At 49.9% G+C, this 19,555-nt stretch overlaps 1 protein-coding gene across 2 annotated transcripts in view; it reads right to left on the bottom strand.

Annotated features, from left to right (window-relative positions):
• Window positions 1–1,031: 1,031 nt before the first annotated feature.
• The window catches only part of PIGO (phosphatidylinositol glycan anchor biosynthesis class O), a 73,028-nt gene continuing 54,504 nt past the window's right edge, over window positions 1,032–19,555 (bottom strand). The window contains exons 10-11 of one of the 2 annotated variants that reach the window (XM_075327059.1): window positions 15,143–15,213; window positions 1,032–4,066 (exon numbers count right to left, since the gene is read on the bottom strand). In XM_075327059.1, coding sequence (XP_075183174.1) covers window positions 3,937–4,066; window positions 15,143–15,213 — 201 coding nt within the window. In that variant the 3' untranslated portion in view covers window positions 1,032–3,936. Of the gene's footprint in view, window positions 4,067–7,958; window positions 8,186–15,142; window positions 15,214–19,555 lie in introns of those variants that run through there. The other variant, XM_075327060.1, reaches the window with a different exon arrangement.

Genomic DNA, 19,555 nt, shown 5'->3' with positions numbered 1-19,555 from the left:
GGTCGGCGCTGCGTTCCCAGAACACAAAGTCCCCCAGATAACTGTAGGAACACCAGCTCAGTGTACGGTCCCCGGCGCACTACAACACCCAGCCAGCCCGGAGTGTGTCTGTGCCTGCCGGGGACACAGAGTACCTGTATGATGCAGGGCCCGGTCCCTGATGGTACTCCTGCTCCGTATCCATCAGGTTCTAATGGGTCTGTGGATGGAGCCCGGCGTCAGAGCTTTGAGGCCGGCAGGATCCCACTTCCACAGAGCCCTACCAGGGGATGTGGAAGGAAAAACAGCATGTCAGGCTCCAGCCCTGTACCAGCAATAGGTACCTCAACCTTACAACACCATCCAGGGGTGAGAAGGGAGCATGCTGGGGACACTATATGTGTCCTCTTTTCTTCCATCCGAAATAGTCAGCAGCTACTGCTGACTAAAATCTGTGGAGCTATGTATGGAATGTCTGACCTCCTTCGCACACAAAGCTAAAAACTGGAGTACCCGTGATGCCACGGGGGGGTATAGCCAGAGGGGGAGGGGCCTTGCACTTTTAATGTAGTGCTTTGTGTGGCCTCCAGAGGGCAGTAGCTATACCCCAATCGTCTGGGTCTCCCAATAGAGCGCTGAAGAAAACAATTTTATAGGAAAAAAAATGATTTTGTGTTGCTATATTCTGAGAGCTATAGCTTTTTTTTATTTATTTTTTGCTGACTGAGCTGTTTTTTTTGTGGGACAAGATGGCGTTTTCAGCGGTACCATTTTTATTTACAAATGATTTTTTGATTGCATTTTATTCCACTTTTTTTGTTCCTTCTATAATAAAAAGAAAGTGGTTTCCTTTTTTTTTTTTTTACGGTGTTCACTGGAGAGGTTAACTAGTGTGATAGTTTTATAGATCGGGTTATTCTGGATGCGGCGATACTGAAAATGTGTACCTTTTTTGTTTATTTTTGTTTTCACATAAATATGCATATTTATTGGTATAATTTTTTTTCTTTATTTTCTACATTTTTTTTAAAAAAAGGTTTTACAATTTTTTTTTCACTTTTTTACTTGGAACATTAATTTGTATGGACTGTGGATTGTTTGGGTGGCTCAGTGGTTATCACTGCAGTCTTGCAGCGCTGGGGTCCTGGGTTCAAATCCCACCAAGGACACCATCTGCAAGGAGTTTGTATGTTCTCCCCGTGTTTGCGTGGGTTTCCTCCGGTTTCCTCCCACACTCCAAAGACATCCTGATAGGAAATTTAGATTGCGAGCCCCAATGGGGACAGTGTTGCCAATGTACGTAAAGCGCTGTGGAATCAATAGCGCTATATAAGTGAATAAATATTACTCTGATGGCTGCTATAATGTATTGCAATGCATTATACCTGTCAGTGTGACACTGACAGAAGCCTCCAAATCAAAAAAGTCTGTGGAGCCTCTGTTAGGAGTCTCGACACAGAAAATAGCCAGATATCCTTCCGGGAAGGACCTAGCCAAGAAGTGGCTCTTTTTAGGAGACCACCATAACCACCATATTAAGTGGCCCTTTTAGTCAATATCCAACTTTTTGACAAGTTTAAAGATATGACAAGGGAAATACCAAGGCCAGGTATCCATCCACAGACAACTGTTTCGGGGTATTGCCCCTCATCAGTGTGGAATAGGAAACTGGTTAGTGGGAACAATGCCTATTAGACCAACAAGACAAAACAATCACTGATCTTGGGGAGACCAGCCAGATAAAACACTGCCAGCAGCCAGCAAAGGCGCTCAACACAGTGAAATCCTAGGTGCAGAAGCCTCGAAGACCATGCTCCTGGCACATGGTCTAACAGGCTGGCTGACCCGGAGGTAATCATGATGACTTCGGGTTGCCATGACAATGATTTGATCACACCGTGGGGGTCCCGATCGGGGGGTTAGAGGGAGTGCACTCTGTCTCCCAACCCCCCTAAATGCTGCGATCACTACTGATCGAGGCATTTAGGAAATTAAACAGCAGGCGCCGTGCCTGGCTGGGACAGCTGGAGCTTGGCATAAATTTACATAATTTTGCGGGACCTCCTTGCCAACCATGATGTAAGAGGGTTAACAACATGGAGGGCAGAAAAGTTTTCAGCAAATTGCATCTACTTTGCTTAAACTGAGCAGATTTTCTTGACACAAATCAGTCTGCCTCAGCCATCCCGTCTGCACCTGCCAGCACTAGTGACCGCCAGTCTGTCCTACCATCCTGTCTGCCTCAGCCATCCCGTCTGCACCTGCCAGCACTAGTGACCGCCAGTCTGTCCTACCATCCTGTCTGCCTCAGCCATCCCGTCTGCACCTGCCAGCACTAGTGACCGCCAGTCTGTCCTACCATCCTGTCTGCCTCAGCCATCCCGTCTGCACCTGCCAGCACTAGTGACCGCCAGTCTGTCCTACCATCCTGTCTGCCTCAGCCATCCCGTCTGCACCTGCCAGCACTAGTGACCGCCAGTCTGTCCTACCATCCTGTCTGCCTCAGCCATCCCGTCTGCACCTGCCAGCACTAGTGACCGCCAGTCTGTCCTACCATCCTGTCTGCCTCAGCCATCCCGTCTGCACCTGCCAGCACCAGAGACTCTGCCTGTCGGTACGGGAGCCTGCCTGTACCCTGGGATACAGCTGCCATATTCCCAGACACTGCCCTGGCAGTGGTACCCGGCGTCTACCCTGTAGGTGCTTAGTCAAGCCCTTTCCACGTCTAGGTGAGCCCAGGTCCCCCCTGTGGCCCAATGAGTCCACTCCTGCTCACTACCTCATCACTAACAAGTGTAACAAGATGCCATTAAGGGTGACATGACTCACTGGATTGAACAAATCAGATTGTATTGAAGATAAGCGGCTCCAGGACATGGTTACACGCTTATCTTTCCTTGTGATTGGTGACTGGCAAATATTACTAGGTATATAAATGACCCTTAGTTTGGCCATTGCCTGAAGAGACCTTCGTGCAAGGTGTTGATTTGTATTGAATTGATGATGCCCTACAATTTTTTAATTCACTTTTTTTCTCTATCTCGTTCCGTTTTCGAGATAAAAATGCTAACTCCATTGTTTTCCACCAGGTGGCGCTATAGGTGGTTTCATTGCATAGTGCATGGCTACTTTACTATACCTAGACACCACTTCTATGCCTATAGCTGCCGCCGTTCTCATGTTAATGGCGATGGACAGGAAATGGGTGGACACACTGTATACAGGATATGGGTGGACACACTGTATACAGGATATGGGTGGACACACTGTATACATATACAGGATATGGGTGGACACACTGTATACATATACAGGATATAGGTGGACACACTGTATACAGGATATGGGTGGACACACTGTATACAGGATATGGGTGGACACACTGTATACAGGATATGGGTGGACACACTGTATTCAGGATATGGGTGGACACACTGTATACAGGATATGGGTGGACACACTGTATACAGGATATATCCTGCTTGGATTCCAGGTCAAAAATTTTTTTTCAAACACAAACTTTTTCTTTTTTTTCTTTTTAATCCTCTAAAATCCTTGGCATTAGTTTTCTATCACCACAGCGGCAGCCTGCAGGTCCACAATAAGCTGCCCTCCAACCTGTCCTGTTCTGCTCACATAGCTTGGCACCGCGAGTTCTTTCTAGGGTTGGGTCACATTGGTTGTACCGTCACACTGGGGCCACGGCGAAGTTCCCTGTAACCATTGTGCAAAATGCCCGAATGTCAGCACAGCACTTTTATACTGATGTCTGGATATGATGGCCTTAGCTTCCAAAAGGATAAAAAATAATAATTCAGTAGTGCAACTCCGTCCAGACTCCCCGATGCCAAAGAAGCCGACGTCCTGATCTGTGGGGGTACAACCATCCGAGGCACTGAGTGAATTCTAGTCTCTGGCAGTTTGAGGACACCTCGACCATCTCCATTGTCTCCAGCGCTACCTGTTCTGCTGCTCAGTCAGGTTTTTGAACCAGTTACTGACCGCACAGTCAACCCTTAAAACCAGTGCGATCCCGAAGAGGAGGAAGAGGCTGCTGACCGCAAAGCCCAAACCTTCAAACAGGAACCTGGGAGATACAGAAAAAAGACACGATATAACAATGGTGACTGTCCTACATCTAGTGATGTGACAGATAAACATTGATTGAATATAGGAATTTGGACATGCATTACTGCTAAGGAAATAAATAAAAAAATTGAGACAGCGCATAAAAAGGCCAGTTTTATGTGCGCCCAGTAGCCAGCATCAAGGCGTATCACTTATGCTGGGACCCAGCATAGGAGTTACACCTTGTCGCTGGCTGTTGGGCTCACATAAAACTGGTCTTTTTTATGCACTAAGTGTCGAACCTTAGCACCTCAAAGTGTAGCTGTATATTTATGCAGAGTATATTTTAATGGTCAGATTAATAATAATAATAATAATAATAAAGTTTATATAGAAAAAGGACCTTGATAGTACAAAATTACAGAACGATCTGGATAACTCGTTGAAATGGGCAGATACTTGGCAAATGAGATTTAATGTTGATAAATGTAAAGTAATGCACCTAGGACGGAGAAATCCTATAGCTGCATATACATTAAATGGAAGTAAACTCGGGACTACAGAACAGGAGAAGGACTTGGGCATTCTCATTACAAATAAGCTGAGCAGCAGCACTCAATGTCAGGCAGCAGCTGCAAAAGCAAACAAGATTTTAGGGTGTATAAAAAGAGAGATTAGATCCCGTGATCCCAACGTATTGTTACCCCTCTATAAATCACTTGTGAGGCCACATCTGGAATATGGGATCCAGTTTTGAGCTCCACATTTTAAAAAGGACATTCAGAAGTTAGAGTCAGTTCAAAGGCGGCAACAAGACTACTACAAGGAATGGAGGAAGGCCGCCCGTATGAGGAGAGGTTGGAAAAGTTAGATATGTTTAGCTTAGGCTAAGTTCACACTTCCATTGTTTTACATCAGTCACAATCCGTAGCGTTGAGGAATTACGGTATCCTGCAAAATATTTTGCAGGAATCCTGTTTTTCCCCATAGGCTTCTATTAGTGACGGATTGTGACTGATGATGCTGCGTTGCGGTCAGTCGTTTTTTAACTGACCGCTGGGAGGGAGCAACGCAGCCTGTAACGTTTTTTGAGCAGCGCGATCCGCAGGATTTCGCTGCGCATGCGCTCTCTGGCTCCCCGCCCCCGTAACCAGGATAAACATCGGGTAACCAAGCAATGCGCTTTGGTTAGTTACCCGATATTTACAGTGGTTACGGGTGTAGGGAGCCCGCGCTAAGCTGGTATCCAAGATAAATATCGGGTAACCAAGCAAAAAGTGCTTTGCTTTTAGTTACCAGATATTTACCCTGGATACAGTGTGCAAGGAGGCAGACACTTCACCACTCGGCTCCGCCCCCTCCCGCACTCCGCATGTGTACACACACATACACACACACACTCACTTGTCCCCAGCCCTGCAGTCCCCGCGGCACTGACGTCCTCAGCTCCACGGCCCCGCTCGGCTCCGCCCCCTCCCGCACGCCGCATGTACACACGCATGTAGACACACACACACACACACACACACTCACCTGTCCCCAGCCATGCAGACCGCGGCACTGACGTCCTCAGCTCCGCCCCCCGCACACAACGGAGTCCGACAAAGAAATTATTTTCTTTGTCACCGTTGTCATCCATTGTACAACGCATCAGTCACATGCGTCAAGCAACGCATGTGACTGATGCAAAACAACGGAAATGTGAACTTAGCCTTAGAAAAAAGACGTCTCAGAGGAGATCTCATTTGTATGTATAAATACGTGTGTGGTCCATATAAAGGACTGGCACATGACTTATTTCTTCCAAAGACAATACTAAGCACCAGGAGGCACTCACTGAGAGTGGAAGAAAAGCGATTCAGACAGCTAAATAGGAAATGGTTCTTTACAGTTAGAGCAGTCAGACTGTGGAATGCCGACCACAAGAGGTAGTAATGGCAGATACTACCGTGTTTTTCCAAAAATAAGACACTGTCTTATATTTTTTTTGCCCCCCAAAAAAGCGCTAGGGCTTATTTTTGGAGGAGGTCTTATTCTTGGAGAAACACGGTTGGGGGTAAGTTTACCCCCCAAAAAAGCAGACCCCCCCCACTTCCCAGGAGACTCGTACTCACCAGACCAGGACGTCTGCGTGGTTCCCAGGTCCTCCTGTGATCTCCGGTCGGTGCTGCACGCCGTCCTACCCTGCTGCTAGCTGACACGCTGACACACACAGAAGATTCCAGACACACACAGCAGATCACACACACACACACAGCAGATCACAGATATACACAGCAGATCGCACACAGCCGATCGCAGGCACACACAGCAGATCACAGACACACACAGCCGATCACAGATACACACAGCCGCTCACAGATACACACAGCCGCTCACAGATACACACAGCCGATCACAGATACACACAGCCGATCACAGATACACACACAGCAGATCACACACAGCAGATCGCAGGCACGCACAGCCATCACAGATACACACAGCCGATCACAGATACACACAGCCGATCACAGATACACACAGCCGATCACAGATACACACAGCCGATCACACACAGCAGATTGCAGATATACACAGCAGATCACACACAGCAGATCGCAGGCACACACAGCCGATCACAGATACACACACAGCACATTGCAGATACACACAGCAGATCGCAGGCACGCACAGCCATCACAGATACACACATCCGATCGCAGGCACACACAGCAGATCACAGATACACACAGCAGATCGCAGGTACGCACAACCATCACAAATACACACATCCGATCGCAGGCACACACAGCCGATCACAGATACACACAGCAGATTGCAGGCACGCACAGCCATCACAGATACACACATCCGATCGCAGGCACACACAGCCGATCACAGATACACACAGCAGATTGCAGGCACGCACAACCATCACAGATAGACACATCCGATCGCAGGTACGCACAGCCATCACAGACACACACAGCAGATCGCAGGCACACACAGCCGATCACAGATACACACAACCGAACGCAGACACACACAGCCGTTCGCAGAAAAACACAGCCGATCGCAGAAAAACACAGCCGATTGCAGACACACACACACAGCCGATTGCAGACACACACACACACACACACACACACACATCACATCCAGCACTTACGGCAGCAGAGAATGAAGCAAGTCACGTGTCCGGCCGCAGGTCCTGTTCGTCACGCTGCACCGCACTGCCTCTCAGGATTCTCCCGGCGAGAAGAGATCGGTGTCGCTGGATGAGGTGAGTGTGTATGCGATCCGATGTGTGTGCGATCCGATGTTTGTGTGTGTGTGTGTGATTTGTTGTTTGCGTGTGAGCCGATGTTTGTGTGTGCGATCTGATTATGTGTGCGATATGACTGTGTGTGCGATCCGATGCTTGTGTGTGAGATCTGGTGTGTGTGTGAGATCTGATTGTGTGTGTGTGTATGTGTGTGTGTGTGTGAAAGCTGATGTGTGCGGGTGTGTGATCACTGCAGGTCCTCTGCTCGGTGTCTGGTCAGTGTAATTGCCGGGTGCCGCTGTGTATAATGAAGTGTCCTGCAGTATCTGTATCTTTTTTAGCTGCACGGACACTTCATTATTGATCCGGGACTAGGGCTTATTTTCGGGGGAGGGCTTATATTTAAGCCTTTCTCCGAAAATGCTGAAAATCCCTGCTAGGGCTTATTTTTGGGGGGAGGTCTTATTTTTGGAAAAACACGGTATAACAGCTTTTATATCAGGGCTGGATGATTTCCTCAGTACACAACATTGTTGGTTATAAGTGACTTAGGGACAAAATGGAGAACTGGTGGAGGAAGAAACCTATTTAATGAAACGAGTAAATTGAGCCAAAGAATAAATTCCATATGTAAAATTCAGAAATCTTTATTGAAAAAAGTTAAAATTATATCATAAAAAAGAGGACACTGACAAAGATTCACGGTTACCAAAATGCTAATGTACATACAAGTAGACATGCAAGAATACAATTTATTACTTAATGAGACACACAATAATCACTACAAGTGCTGCCAGGTAGATATAAAGAAAACAATTCTCCTCAAAAATACAAAGATGGACCCCGCCAGACTAAGGCTATTTACTTTAATATATTTCCATGGGGATACCCCTAAGGAGGAGGAGAGAAAGAGCTCCAATCACTACATATAAGAATATTATCAGATCACAATATTCGCCATACTCATATCATCAAGCATATTCACCATGTTCATATCTCAGCCTTAATGGCATATAATAAAGAAGAAGGGAATTTTGTTACTTACCGTAAATTCCTTTTCTTCTAGCTCTTATTGGGAGACCCAGACGATTGGGGTATAGCTACTGCCCTCCGGAGGCCACACAAAGCACTACACTAAAAAGTGCACGGCCCCTCCCCTTCTGGCTATACCCCCCGTGATATCACGGGTTCTCCAGTTTTAGTGCCAAAGCAAGAAGGAGGAAAGCCAATAACTGGTTTAAACAAATTAACTCCGAGTAACATCGGAGAACTGAAAAAACCGTTCAACATGAACAACATGTGTACCCGCAAACCACAAAAAAATCCCGAAGTACAACAGGGCGGGTGCTGGGTCTCCCAATAAGAGCTAGAAGAAAAGGAATTTACGGTAAGTAACAAAATTCCCTTCTTCTTCAGCGCTCTATTGGGAGACCCAGACGATTGGGACGTCCAAAAGCTGTCCCTGGGTGGGTAAAGAAATACCTCATGTTAGAGCTGCAAGACAGCCCTCCCCTATGGGGAAGCCACTGCCGCCTGCAGGGCTCTTCTACCTAGGCTGGCGTCCGCCGAAGCATAGGTATGCACCTGATAATGTTTGGTGAAAAATGTGCAGGGTCGACCAGGTAGCTGCCTGGCACACCTGTTGAGCCGTAGCCTGGTGTCGTAATGCCCAGGACGCACCTACGGCTCTGGTAGAATGGGCCTTCGGCCCTGAAGGAACCGGAAGCCCCGCAGAACGGTAGTCTTCAAGAATTGGTTCTTTGATCCATCGAGCCATGGTGGCTTTAGAAACCTGCAACCCCTTGCGCGTACCAGCGACAAGGGCAAAAAAATGCCTCAGAGCGGCGCATGGGCGCCGTGCGGGAAATGTAGATTCTGAGTGCTCTCACCAGAACTAACAACTGTAAATCCTTTTCATACCGGAGAACCGGATGAGAACAAAAAGGAAGGTAAGGATATATCCTGATTAAGAAGAAACGCGGATACAACCTTAGGGAGAAACTCCTGAATAGGCCGCAGCACCACCTTGTCCTGGTGGAATACTAGGAAGGGAGCCTTGAATGACAGAGCCGCCAGCTCAGACACTCGCCGAAGCGACGTGATCGCAACCAGAAAGGCCACTTTCTGTGACAGGCGCGAAAGGGAAACTTCCCTCAGAGGCTCGAAAGGCGGCTTCTGGAGAGCAACTAGTACCCTGTTCAGATCCCATGGATCTAACGGCCGCTTGTACGGGGGCACAATATGACAAACCCCCTGTAGTAACGTGCGCACCTTAGGAAGACGTGCTAGACGCTTCTGAAAAGAACACGGATAGTGCCGAGACTTGCCCTTAAAGGGAGCCGAGCGACCAACCTCTTTCCCAACCAGATTGCAGGAGGGAAGGCAAAGTAGGCAATGCCGATGGCCAGGGAGACACTCCCTGAGCAGAACACTAAGATAAGAATATCTTCCACGAGTTGTGGTAGATCTTGGCAGACCGCGGCTGGCTAGCCCGTCTCATGGTGGCAATGACGTCGTGCTCACGGTCGACCGACGGTGAGATGCCACAGATCTCGGTACCACGACCTCCCCGGCCATCTGGGGCGACGAGGATGGTGTGGCAGCAATCGGTAGCTGGAACTGTGACCAATCCTGAGCCAAGGCGCCTGTCGCCAGAGCTCTTTGATCGTAAGACCGCGTCATGAAAATCGGGACCTTGTTGTTGCCGAGAAGCCATGACGTCGACGTCCGTCTTCATCCTGCGGCTACAGATTTCTTGAAAACAAACGGGTGCAGAGCCCATTCCCCTGCGTCCACGCCCTGGCGACTGAGGAAGTCTGCTTCCTAGTGTTGTACGCCCGGGATGTGAACAGCTGATATGGTGTATGCTCTGTCTTCTACCCATAGCAGAATCCGCCGGACCTCTTGGGAGGCTTGTCGACTGCGTAGTCCGCCTTGGTGGTTGGTGTATGCCACCGCTGTGGATAGTCCGACTGAATTCGGATCTATTTGCATTCCAGCCACTGCAGGAAGGCTTGCAGTGCAAGATACACTGCCCAGAGCTCCAGACCACTTAGTTGAAGAGTGGACTCCTCTGAAGACGGTCTTTGACCGTCTGGAAAAGTGGCACGTTCCTGTGTAGGGACATCGACTTCCCTCCCATAAGCGAAGAATGTGCTATTGAAGCGGACGCAGATGAAACTGCGTGAAAAAAACTCGCCTATGGATGAGGCGCCTCCTTGAAGGAGAGACTGCCCCCTCGTCTGTAGTGAACGCTGTTTGTCCAGCGGAAGCTTCACTATCGCTGAGAGAGTGTGAAAACTCTCCAGGAGATGCCAGCGATTGGGTTCAACCTTGAAAAGTTGAAGACCCACCCGAAACTCTGGGAAGGGTCCAGCGCCATGTTCAGGTTGTGTTGGCATGCTTCTAAAGGAGAGTGCCTTGACCAGTAGATTGCCCAAGTAAAGGATCACAGAGTGACCGTGAGAGCGCGGGACTGCTCCCTCTGCTGCCACGAACTTGGTGAACACCCGTGGGGCTGTCGCCAGCCAAAGGGTATGGCTACGAAACGAAATATTCTCGTCTTTAATAACGAATCGTAGCCAACGCCGGTGCCTCGGAGCAATCGGCACGTGTAGATAAGCATCCTGATGTCTATTGATGCTAGGAAAACTCCTTGAGACAGAGAGGCAATGACGGAGCGGAGTGACGCCATCCGGAACCGCCTGGTTTTCACGTGCTTGTTAAGCAGTATAAATTCCAGAACGGGACGGAAGGAGCCGTCCTATTTTGGCACCGCGACCAGGTCGGAGCAAAATGCGTATCTGGTTCCTGAAGAGGAACAGGGATTACCGCTCTTTCCGCCTGCAGAAGAGCCTCGGCTCGGTCGGTGCGGTAGTTTGAAAACAAACTGACTCTCACTCACAGGCCCTTGACCTGCGGTAGGTAAATGCCGCTAAAGCGGGGGAGTCTGCCCCCCCGCGGTTGCGGAGTGAGAGGGCTGAAAATTATGAGGAAAGCGCTTTGGTAGCGGTTCCTCCGGCTGCCTTCCCCGGGCGTGATTGAGCCCGCTAGGAATCTATGCCCTTCTGGGCTTTTTGAGTCGTCTTGGATAGTTGAATGATTTCATTCAACCCTTACCAACAGACTATCACTAGATAAAGGCAACCTGGTTAAGCACTTCGTTGGAAGCAGCCTCTGTTCCACTCTCTCAACTACTAGCCTCTGCGTAAAAACACGGAGTTGGCGGAGGCCACTGACGTCCGGCTCGTAGAGTCTCGGACAGCAATAACAGCATGATTCGCCATGCCGACATTGCGAGTTAAAGACGCTGCTGGGACCGAGAGTACCTGTGACAGCGACCCCCTGCGCAATACTAGCTGAAATAGCTTGGAGTGCCTTCACGGCTGCGACTGCCGGAGCAACCGACTTGCCGATAGCTCCATAGACAGATTGCAACCAGAGGCCAATCTGCCTGTCAATGGCATTTTGAAGTGAAGTCCTATCCACCACTACAACTATAGATCTAGCTGCAAGCATGGAGATTGGGGGATCCACATTTGGATACTGGGTCTAGCGCTTGACCACGTCAGGGGGGAGCGACACGTGTCTCATTAATACGGTCGGAGAAACGCTTATCGTGATAAGCGTGTCGTTTCTGGACTGCGTCTCTGGAGTCAGAGTGCTAAACAAGTACTCAATATACGCTTGAGATACTGAAATAGAGATTTCTCTTGCTGTGAAGCTGACCCCTCCACTGGAGGAGTTGAGGGAGAAATACCCAACCTTTCGTTGATGGACGCAATAAGATTATTCACTATAGCGTCACCATCCGGTGTATCCGGATTGAGAGCGGTCTCAGGATCAGAGTCCTGAACAGCTACGTCTGCCTCATCGTACAGAGAGTACTCCAGCTGGGACCTTGACCAGTGATGGAGTCGAGGGCTAATCCCAGCGAGCCCGCTTAGGCCATCTGGGACTGTCGACCGTGTCGGATGCCTGCTCTCTGGGATGCCTGGAATCACTCTGGCGCCTTGAGATGCTCCAAATCAGGGCGGCCAGGGTCATTGCAACTATATTGCCCACGGTCTGCTTGGGGTGCAAAGTCTGTAAGATGTCAGTCATAGTCACAGACAATATATCAGCGGAAAAAACTGCAACTTCGTCCCTGTCTCTGGACAGAGATCACAGGCGGTTCCTTTGGCCACATATAGCAGAGACCCCGGTTGAGCAATAGCACGCACTGGGGGTCCTGGGACCGTATGACATGCAGTACAAGCAGCATAGAAAGCCCGTGCATTGGCAACTTGTCTTTTTCTGCTGTTGTTGTCTAGCTATCTAAGAGCCTAGCCGAGGATAGCGACCGTACAGTGAATAGTCATACAAGCATGAAGTACAAATAAACACTTCAGTACATGTAGTACATCGCAGCATTGAAAACTTGTGGCTTGGCACATTTTATCTAGGAGCATGAGACAAGGATAGCGACATACAGTGAATGTATAGCATACGGGCATGACAGTAAACACTGCAGCCCATGCAATCCAAGCAGCATTGAAAGCTTGCGCGTTAGCACCCTAGCCTTTCTGCTGCTGTTGTCTATTTATCCAGGAACATTAGCCAAGGATAGCGACATACAGTGAATGTATAGCATACAAGCATGACAGTAAACACTGCAGCCCATGCAAGTCAAGCAGCATTGAAAACTTGTGCCGTAGCACCATTGCTCTACTGCTGCCTTTGTCTGTTTATCTGGGCGCATTAGCCAAGAATAGCGACATACAGTGAATGTATAGCATAACAATAAACCGTGCAGCACATGCAAGCGAAGCAGCATTGAAAGCTTGTGCCTTAGCACAAATTGCTCTACTGCTACTGTTGCCCAATCTGACAGTAAACACTGCAGCACATGCAAACGAAGAAGCATTGAAAGCTTGTGCCTCAGCAGCAATGCTTATTTGCTGCTGTTGCCCAGAATAGCGACAGTACAGTACAGTGCATAGCATATCAGCACACAGTCCAAAAACCCACTTCAGCATTAGTGGTGTCAGTACTGCTTACCGCCCGCACAAGAGCGGGTGCGAGGTCGCCCAAAAACCTGTGACTGGTTCCGTTCTCCCAGAGTGGAAACCATAATGGCTGCCGGCTTCTCTTCCCCGTCCTGTGCAGAGGGGCGGGCCGTGGGCGAGCCCCAGCCAAGAGCGGGAACCCGGCGTCTCACTGTGTTCAGTGAGAGGGGGCCGGAGAATGCAAAGCAGACTCCAGCTCCCTGCGCTGAGCTTCTGTACAGCGTCCCGCCCCTCCTCTGACTGGCAGGGCTGGGGCGGGAACGAAACGAAAACTAGGCCGCAAAGCCGGGGACTCGAGTAATAAGCGCGGCCGTCCTATGTGCACGGCCGACGCCGAAGTCCCCCGGCGCACCACAAGTCCCAGCCGCGCCGCAATGTAAAAAAAAAACAAAAAAACAAAAAAACAACCAGCAGCGGCCGGCGCGGCCGTTTTCAATACATAAATTCACTCAGCAAAGCTGCAGTGAATAATAGCACCAGCGCTCCGCGCTGTTGTCCCCGGCGCACTAACACTCCCAGCAATGCTGGTGTGTGTGGGCGCGATGTGCATGGGGACACAGAGTACCTTAATGTAGCAGGGCCTGTCCCTGACGATACTCAGCTCCATATCCAGCAGGTTCTTTTGGGTCTGTGGATGGAGCTCGGTCTCTGTGCCTGGAGACCGGTAAGATCCCACTTCACCCAGAGCCCCTCATGGGGATGGGGAAGGAAAACAGCATGTGGGCTCCGGCCTCTGTACTAGCAATAAGTACCTCAACCTTACAACACCATCCACGGGTGAGAAGGGAGCATGCTGGGGGCCCTATATGGGCCCTCTTTTCTTCCATCCGACATAGTCAGCAGCTACTGCTGACTAAAATCTGTGGAGCTATGCATGGATGTCTGACCTCCTTCGCACACAAAGCTAAAACTGGAGAACCCGTGATATCACGGGGGGTATAGCCAGAAGGGGAGGGGCCGTGCACTTTTTAGTGTAGTGCTTTGTGTGGCCTCCGGAGGGCAGTAGCTATACCCCAATCGTCTGGGTCTCCCAATAGAGCGCTGAAGAAAACAAATCCACAACTAAATGGGAGAAACGTGGTGAAAAAAGGTTCTCCTAAGAACAAGGGACAAGAGCAAGCGATGATAGAAACTGCGCAATTAGCTCTATCAGAGGAGGTACAATGTAAAGGACCCCAAAGATAAGACACTTGCTGCCATACCATGAAGTTTATACATAAAGACAAAGCCAGTAAATGGCAGATGGTAAGAATGGCAGACAGCTATATAGGTGGTTTGGAGATGAATAAGACCCGAAGTGGGACAACAGCAAGGAAGTATACAAACAATCCAAGAGGCAGCGGAAAGGTTACCTAAAATAAGCGTGTGCTCAGAATATGGCAGCCGAGAACCATAAAGAATGCCCCAATGTCACTTGCTCAGCAGCTTGATGTAGTTTCAATACAATCAGTGTTTTATCAGCAGAAGCTTATCACTATAGGACCAGGTGTAGTGTACAAACCAGTTCAGCTAATCCATGTAACCCCGCCTCCACCACTGATTGGCAACTTCTTGTGTACCAAGCTGCCAATCAGTGGTGTGGGCAGGGTTATACAGAGCTCAGCACTACTACAAGTATAACAGAGGAAACAGGGATTTTACCAAAAACTGTTCCAGCCAACTCAGTAAGTGACACATCACTTATCAGAGTCGCTGCCCCTACATTATGCAGCTCTCAGATTACATAGGAAAAACCTGCTGACAGATTTCCTTTAATTATATTGGGGTTTATATAACATCAGATAATATAAGTCGCACTTACTTTGGTGCAAATACTTTCCAGACCATTAGATGGCGACGGAGAATCATGGCAGCACAGACGCAGGACAGCAGCTGGGGGATCACAGAACATGCATTAGAATTAAAGGCCATGTGTCAAAGGAAAATCAACTTTTGTTTAATAGCTATATATGTTAAACAAAAACACAGAACTTTTGCAGTTTTCACACTGGCCACTAAGTCTACTGGACATTTCAGCAGTCTCATCATCACAGACAGGATAAGAGTGACAGTTAATGCCTCTATAGATAGTAGATCCACTAGTCACAATAGGCTATGTCACAGCTCACCTCCTCCCCCTCCCTTTACAACGATCTTTATCCCGATGAGAAACTGCTCTCTGGCAACAGGAATGGTGAGTCCAATATCAGGCCAAGTGTCCAATGTAAAAATGTCTGTTTTCATACACTACAAAAAAATCTGAACAGCAACTTCTAACAAAAAAATAAATGTGTGGATATGTGCAAGCTGCTAGGACTGGGCTGCTTTTAAAGAGTACTGGATCCTATTGGCCTTTAAATTTGTAGGCTATTCGCTCAATAAGGGTGCACTGACACGGGCCGTACGACTCGCACGAGTATCGGATCGCATCACCCGGCACAACCGCCCACTCTCCGGCCAGGAGCGTCTCAGCTGCATAGAAATACATACAGCCGACCCGCTCCTGTTCGGAGAGTGTGTGGCAGTGTCGGGTGATGTGATCCGATTCTCGTGCGAGTCATACAGCTCGTGTCAGCGCACCCTAAAAGACATGTTTGATAAATAATAGGTTTAGGGTCACCTTGTCGTGTCTGGTGGGCTCTCATGAATTGGCCAATTTGATCGCCAAGTACAAAGTACAAGTACAGTCTTTGCAGCAGCAATGCCGTCCACATTTCATATATTCACTGTCTGCAGACATCTTAGCGCTTACAGAGGACACTGTATGCTTTTGTATATAGTGAGATGAAAAAAAATATACCGCAATTTCCGGTTTGTAAGACCCACTTTTCTTCATCGTTCCTTATGGGAGACCCAGACCATGGGTGTACAGCTTCTGCCTCCGGAGGACACACAAAGTACTACACTAAAAAGTGTAGCTCCTCCCTCCAAGCATATACACCCCCTGGATGACCAAATCTAGCCAGTTCAATGCTTTGTGTTCAGGAGGATCACACATGCATTTTCATCTGATTTTTGATTTTAAAGAGTTGGAAGAAAAGCGGGTCCAAGCTGGACCCCCGGCATGTCCCTTCTCACCCCACTGTGTCGGCGGTGCTGTTAAGGTTGATTTCAAGGCTGGAGCCTTTACATGCCGCGCTCCTTCACCATCCCTCGGGCTCTGGCTTGAAGTGGGAGCCAGCACGGTTCTCACTGCTTTGCAGGAGACCGGTCTCCATCCGCAGCCCTCTCAGGACCCTGCCGGACGGAGCACTCATCCCTCAGGGACCTGGCCCTGCGTCTCTCAAGCTAAGTATTGAGACGTTATTGTCAGGGGGTCCCTTGCATTTTTTATTGTTGGGGAGAGTGTGTGAGTTATTTTGGTGACATTTCCGGCCGGTTCTCTGGGTTTCCCCTGAGAACCGCGCCGAGGGTGCCTGCTCGCCGGCCGCACTGTAAAATTTAGTCCCCGGCTTCAGCTGCGGCCTTCTTTCGGTTTCACTGCCCCTGCATGTCAGTCATGCAGAGGGACAGTGCGGCTCCGCCCACCAGCCGTTCAACAGAGGGGAGGACACTCCTCTCTGAGGAGATGTTTCCCTCCCCTGTATATCCCCTTGGCACTCCGGTTCCCGCTCTTGGACTAGGCCCCACCCCCCCTCCTCACTCCGGCGCCATTTTCTCAGCGTTCTCACACTGATCGGCGCTGGCTGCTGCATTTCTGCAACCTGTCTGGGGGTCCGAGCTGTGGAATCCGGAGGGCATACAAATCGGTCTGGTAAGCCACAACCTCTGGTTGTGGACTTTATTATACACTCTCTGGGGGTCATTCTGAAGATCTTACTGCAGAGCCCCCACCTCAGCAGCATGTCTCACACTAGGAGCAAGGCTGCAAGGCTGTACTCAATATGCACTGCATGTAAGCTCGTACTGCCTGAACCGAGCACATATCCTCATTGTGATGCCTGCTCTAACATGGGTGGTGCCTCAGCCTGGAGTCTCCCCAGTGGTCCCTCAGGCTGCTCCGGCCCCGGTGGCTGAACCCCCGGCTTGGGTAGAATTGTTTACTAAGTCTATCTCCCAGTCCTTTGCTGACTCCATGGGAGAGCTGTCCCGTACTCTGCTGAGCATGCATCAGCCCCCTTCACAGGGTGCCTCTGCTGCTTCGGCTCGCTCTCCAGAGCTCACAGAGGATTCTTCATCTGCTCCCAGACCCCGTCCTCCTAAAAGGAAACGCAGGGACCCCTCTCCTTCCTCGTCCCGCGGCTCCGATTCACGAGCCGTTTCGCAGGACGAGGAGGATGTCTTTACTGGGGGCTCGGACGCTACCTCCATGTGCCCCATTGATCTGACTGAGGGGGATGCAGATGTTAGTGATTTGATTGCGTCCATTAATACTGTACTGGACCTCAATCTGCCAGTATCAGAGGAGCAACCCTCTCTGGCAGAAAAGCACCAGTTTACCTTGCCTAAGAGAACAAGGAGTGTGTTCTTTAACCACTCCAGTTTTCAAGCCACTGTGTCCAAGCCCAGAGCCTGTCCTGACAAACGCTTTCCTAAGCGTGGTTCTGATGACCGTTTTCCTTTTCCACCAGAGGTGGTCAAGGAGTGGGCTCTCTCACCAAAGGTGGACCCTCCGGTGTCTAGACTCTCAGCCCGGACAGTTGTATCTGTGGCTGATGGCACCTCACTCAAGGATCCCACTGACCGCCAGGTTGACCTCCTGGCCAAGTCTGTCTATGAGGCGACAGGGGCCTCGTTCTCCCCATCTTTTGCTGCAGTGTGGGCTCTCAAAGCCATCTCTGCTTCTCTGCAGGAGATGCATACCCTCACTAGGGACTCTATGCCTGAATTGGTTGCTTTAACTTCCCAGGCTTCAGCCTTTTCAGCCTACGCCATGTCTGCCATGCTGGAGGCCTCTCACCGCACTGCGGTGGCCTCCGCCAATTCCCTCGCTATCCGCAGGATCTTGTGGCTTCGTGAGTGGAAGGCGGATGCTTCCTCAAAGAAGTACCTTGCTGGGCTCCCATTTGCTGGGTCCAGGCTGTTCGGTGAACAGCTGGATGAAATTATTAAGGAGGCTACTGGCGGGAAAAGTACTTCCTTGCCACAGACTAAAGCCAGGAAACCTGTCCAGGGCAGGAACCAGTCGAGGTTTCGTTCCTTTCGTTCCTCTAACTGGTCATCCTCTAAGCCCTCGGCCTCGTCCACTAACTCGGCCAAGGACCAGAAGCCCACCTGGCGCAAGAAGCCGCGTCCACAAGGGTCCGCAGGAGCTGCTGCCACCAAGGCAGCCTCCTCTTGACTATCTGGCCGAGCCAGCAACGTCCTTGGCCGGTGGCAGGCTCTCCCACTTTGGCGACGTGTGGTTTCAACACGTCTCCGATCAGTGGGTGCGGGATATCATCTCCCACGGCTACAGGATAGAGTTCTCTTCCAACCCCGCCAAACAGATTTTTTCTGTCAACTCCCCCCTGCTCCAAGGCCGCCGCCTTCTCTCAGGCCGTGGCATCCTTGCAGGCCAACGGAGTAATTGTGCCGGTTCCCGCCAGGGAACGGTTCAGAGGTTTCTATTCAAATCTCTTCCTAGTCCCCAAAAAGGACGGTTCCTTCCGGCCCATCCTGGATCTCAAGCTTCTCAACAAGCATGTTCAGGTGCGGCATTTTCGCATGGAGTCTCTGCGATCAGTCATTGCCTCAATGACCCAAGGAGATTTCCTGGCATCCATCGACATCAGAGATGCCTATCTGCATGTGCCAATTGCAGTTTCACACCAGCGTTGGCTACGCTTTGCAATCGGAGAGGAACATTTCCAATTCGTGGCTCTCCCCTTCGGGTTAGCCACGGCCCCTCGAGTATTCACCAAGGTCATGGCAGCAGTGGTTGCGGTCCTGCACCTCCAGGGGTTGGCAGTAATTCCTTACCTGGACGACCTTCTTGTCAAGGCTTCATCCAGCGCAGACTGTCAGCGGAGTGTCTCGCTCACTCTCGCCACTCTTGTTCAATTCGGGTGGCTTGTCAATCTGCCCAAGTCCACTCTGACCCCGACCCAAAAACTCACGTACCTAGGGATGCAATTCGAAACTCTGCCGGCACTTGTCAAGCTGCCCTTAGTCAAACAGCAGTCCCTCCATCTGGCGGTGCGCTCTCTGTTGAGGCCCTGCCGTCATTCCATCAGGCACCTTATGCAGGTGTTGGGTCAGATGGTGGCGTCAATGGAAGCGGTTCCCTTTGCCCAGTTCCATCTGCGTCCTCTGC

This window comes from Anomaloglossus baeobatrachus, chromosome 1 (assembly GCF_048569485.1).
Source record: "Anomaloglossus baeobatrachus isolate aAnoBae1 chromosome 1, aAnoBae1.hap1, whole genome shotgun sequence".
NCBI classification, from domain to species: Eukaryota; Metazoa; Chordata; class Amphibia; order Anura; family Aromobatidae; genus Anomaloglossus; species Anomaloglossus baeobatrachus.
The sequence above is the reverse complement of the archived record's forward strand: the minus strand, read 5'-3'. Positions and strand labels throughout refer to the sequence as shown.